Below are 2,764 nucleotides of genomic sequence, written 5' to 3' on the forward strand. Positions count from 1 at the left end.
AGAAATTATTTATACTTTTCAAGGATATATTAGATTAAAAAATTATTAAAAATTTTCTTGTTTTAACTACTTGTTAATATAAGTAAGATACCTTGGTGTGTTATGGGTATTAATATATATAGTAACCCAACTAATTTTATATGAATAACGTAATTTTTCTAAGCAAAAAAAATTGTATATTAATTTTACTTTAAGTTGGATATATATATTATACTTAAATAAATACGGATGTTTACCTCAAACTCTTACTCTTTATTTAAAATACGTGTTTAATTTTTTAATCAAAGCATTTTTATGTTAAATATAATTGTTAAAATCTGCCTAGATTAATACCCCTAATGTCAATAAATATTTTAAGTAGTAACAGTTATAATCTGCCTAGATTAATACCCCTAATGTCAATAAATATTTTAAGTAGTAACAATAATGTTTAACTCTTCATATGCAAATTATTTAATATGCTGAAAGGCATGTGGGTTCCGAAAACACACTCCTAAGGGGTATACTCTAAGTAGCCCATAAAATTCCTTTTTTAAACCGCTGCTCTATTTCGTAATTTAGATTGGTTTCTAATTATTTAATAAATACACTCGCTTGAATATCTTCGACTGTTTATATTGAAAGCTTTAATATGTGGTTTTTAAGATAGCACATGCCCACATGAGTTTGAAACTTTAAGAATTATTCTCTGGTGATGGGATAACTTTGTATTGGGGTTTTTTATACGCACACCGGCAATACCCTTGTTTGTCCAATAATAAAATTAATTAAACTTTTTTTATTGATTATTAGATGTGTAAATTATACGATCCATTTTTTTCTAGTAATATTCTTGTTATGTGAAGACGTATCAGACTTTAAAGATTGGATTATAGCCAATACTATTTAATAAATACCCTTACATGATTATTTTTGACTTTTAATACTCATTCAACAAATATTATACGGAAATGGTTACTTAATTAAGTCCATAACGAAAATTTTACACTTTAATTTAAAAAAATATCTTAAAAATACTGAATACGTTAACAAACAGATTTAATTTAAAGCCTGCTTTTTTTAAATAGCTTGTATTTGAACCGGGGAACTTCTATCTCTAGCTTTATACAAAATATTCTTCCCACAATGTGAACACCTGATGGGGTCTTTTGGCTTTAAGTGAGTTGTTTGTTTGCAATCAACGCAAACGTATTCAGATGCTTTTATTTCTAAATCCATGGGTTAAAATTTTTAATGCTGAAAATAAAGGAAAAAATAAGAAAAGTTTTCGCTTAATAAAGATTAAAAAATATTTGAAAGTTTACATTAACAATTAAACTGCTACGTAAAATCAAAAGCCCAAAAATTCCAATAAAAGTAGAGTTTTTTTCTGATATTTCACACTTTATTGTCTTATAACCGATCGTTTTACTTATATTTAAATGATTTTAAAACTAACAAATAGCTGCTATAATAATTAGAACATAATGTTAGAAGGCTGTTTAAGCGTGAAACATATTATTAAGGACAAAAAGTGGAGATTTAATTTTTCTCATTATATAAGGCTGAATTATGCCTATTTAATCAATACCTTTGTAATGATTATCTTCAACTTATAAATAAATTTATGAAACACTATAAAAATTAAATATTAAAACAATGGTTTTAAATAGACTAAATTTATTCCTTTTTATTTGTCTTTTGAGGTCTGAATAAGCCAACAAGCATTGCATGGTTCTTTTCATATGGCTCAAGAGTAACCTGCTCAATTGGTTTAAAGTCGTTTTTCTTGAGCCAATTAACTTCATCAGAAAAAACTTTGTCTGCTGGGACTGACGAATCAACACACGAGGCTTTAATACTGATAACTACACCACCTTCATCTTTTAAAAAATATTGTGCATTTTCCATAACTATTCTTGTTTGATCTGGTTGTGAAATATCACTAAAAATAACATCTACTATAGGAACTAACATTCTATATTTATATGGCGTTCTCGCATCGGCAATAATAGGGACAATGTTGTTTCTTTTCATAGCTAAATTAACTAAATCCCTTCCAGATCTTTGTGAAAATTCAACTGCATATACAAGTGTATCTGGTCCAACAATTTCTGAAACATGACTTAATGTAGTTCCATTTGCAGCACCTAAATACAAAACAGTAGATTTTGGTTTAATATAAATATTATCCAATCCACAAGCTATTCCTGCTGCTAGCTTTGAACGATAACAGTTCCATAATCTATATTCTATTTTTTTATCTGGCAAAGATACACTTATTCTCTTCTCACCATAAACACTAGATCCTTGAACCATGTTCTGTGTGAGAAGCACATCTTCTTTTCCCCTTCCTACAAATACACCATCAAATAATGGATGTGGTTTAATGACCATCCCACTAGTGACATTACCGACAGAAGTTCCTTTCCTTTTGTTTATCTGTCTATTCTTAGAATCCCCTTTGTTGTTTTTAAAAGATCCTTCTCTTCTATCAGTTGTTGGCTTCATTTTTTTGAGTCCAAAAAAAGTTTATGAATTTGAATATAAAATTTTTTATATAATTTACCATTAAAAAAACGCAGAGCAGTAAAGCATTCATTTTAAATAAAGTCAACCAAACTTAATTTAAAAACACAATTTTATCTCTTTCTATGCTGTTTAAGATGGATTTGACGTAATGCGCCCTAAAATGATTAATTTTTTATTAAATGGTGCCGAAAAAATAAAAATGTGTGTTAAATAAGCACGCACATTTATTAGAAAATATAATTATTGTTATAAT

The 2,764-nt window shown here is 27.6% G+C and overlaps 1 protein-coding gene across 1 annotated transcript; it reads right to left on the reverse strand.

Annotated features, from left to right (window-relative positions):
• Nucleotides 1–1,659: 1,659 nt before the first annotated feature.
• On the reverse strand, nucleotides 1,660–2,490 carry LOC143922174 (uncharacterized). The gene has a single exon (XM_077445399.1). It carries the CDS (start codon nucleotides 2,488–2,490, stop codon nucleotides 1,660–1,662), a length of 831 nt encoding a protein of 276 aa, XP_077301525.1.
• Between the last annotated feature and the right edge of the window lie 274 nt (nucleotides 2,491–2,764).

This window comes from Arctopsyche grandis, unplaced genomic scaffold (assembly GCF_051622035.1).
Source record: "Arctopsyche grandis isolate Sample6627 unplaced genomic scaffold, ASM5162203v2 HiC_scaffold_605, whole genome shotgun sequence".
Taxonomy (NCBI): Eukaryota; Metazoa; Arthropoda; class Insecta; order Trichoptera; family Hydropsychidae; genus Arctopsyche; species Arctopsyche grandis.

What these genes read in the sequence shown, in the direction of transcription:
- LOC143922174 (XM_077445399.1), bottom strand. Translation starts at nt 2,490, where the DNA reads ATGAAGCCAACAACTGATAGAAGAGAAGGATCTTTTAAAAACAACAAA.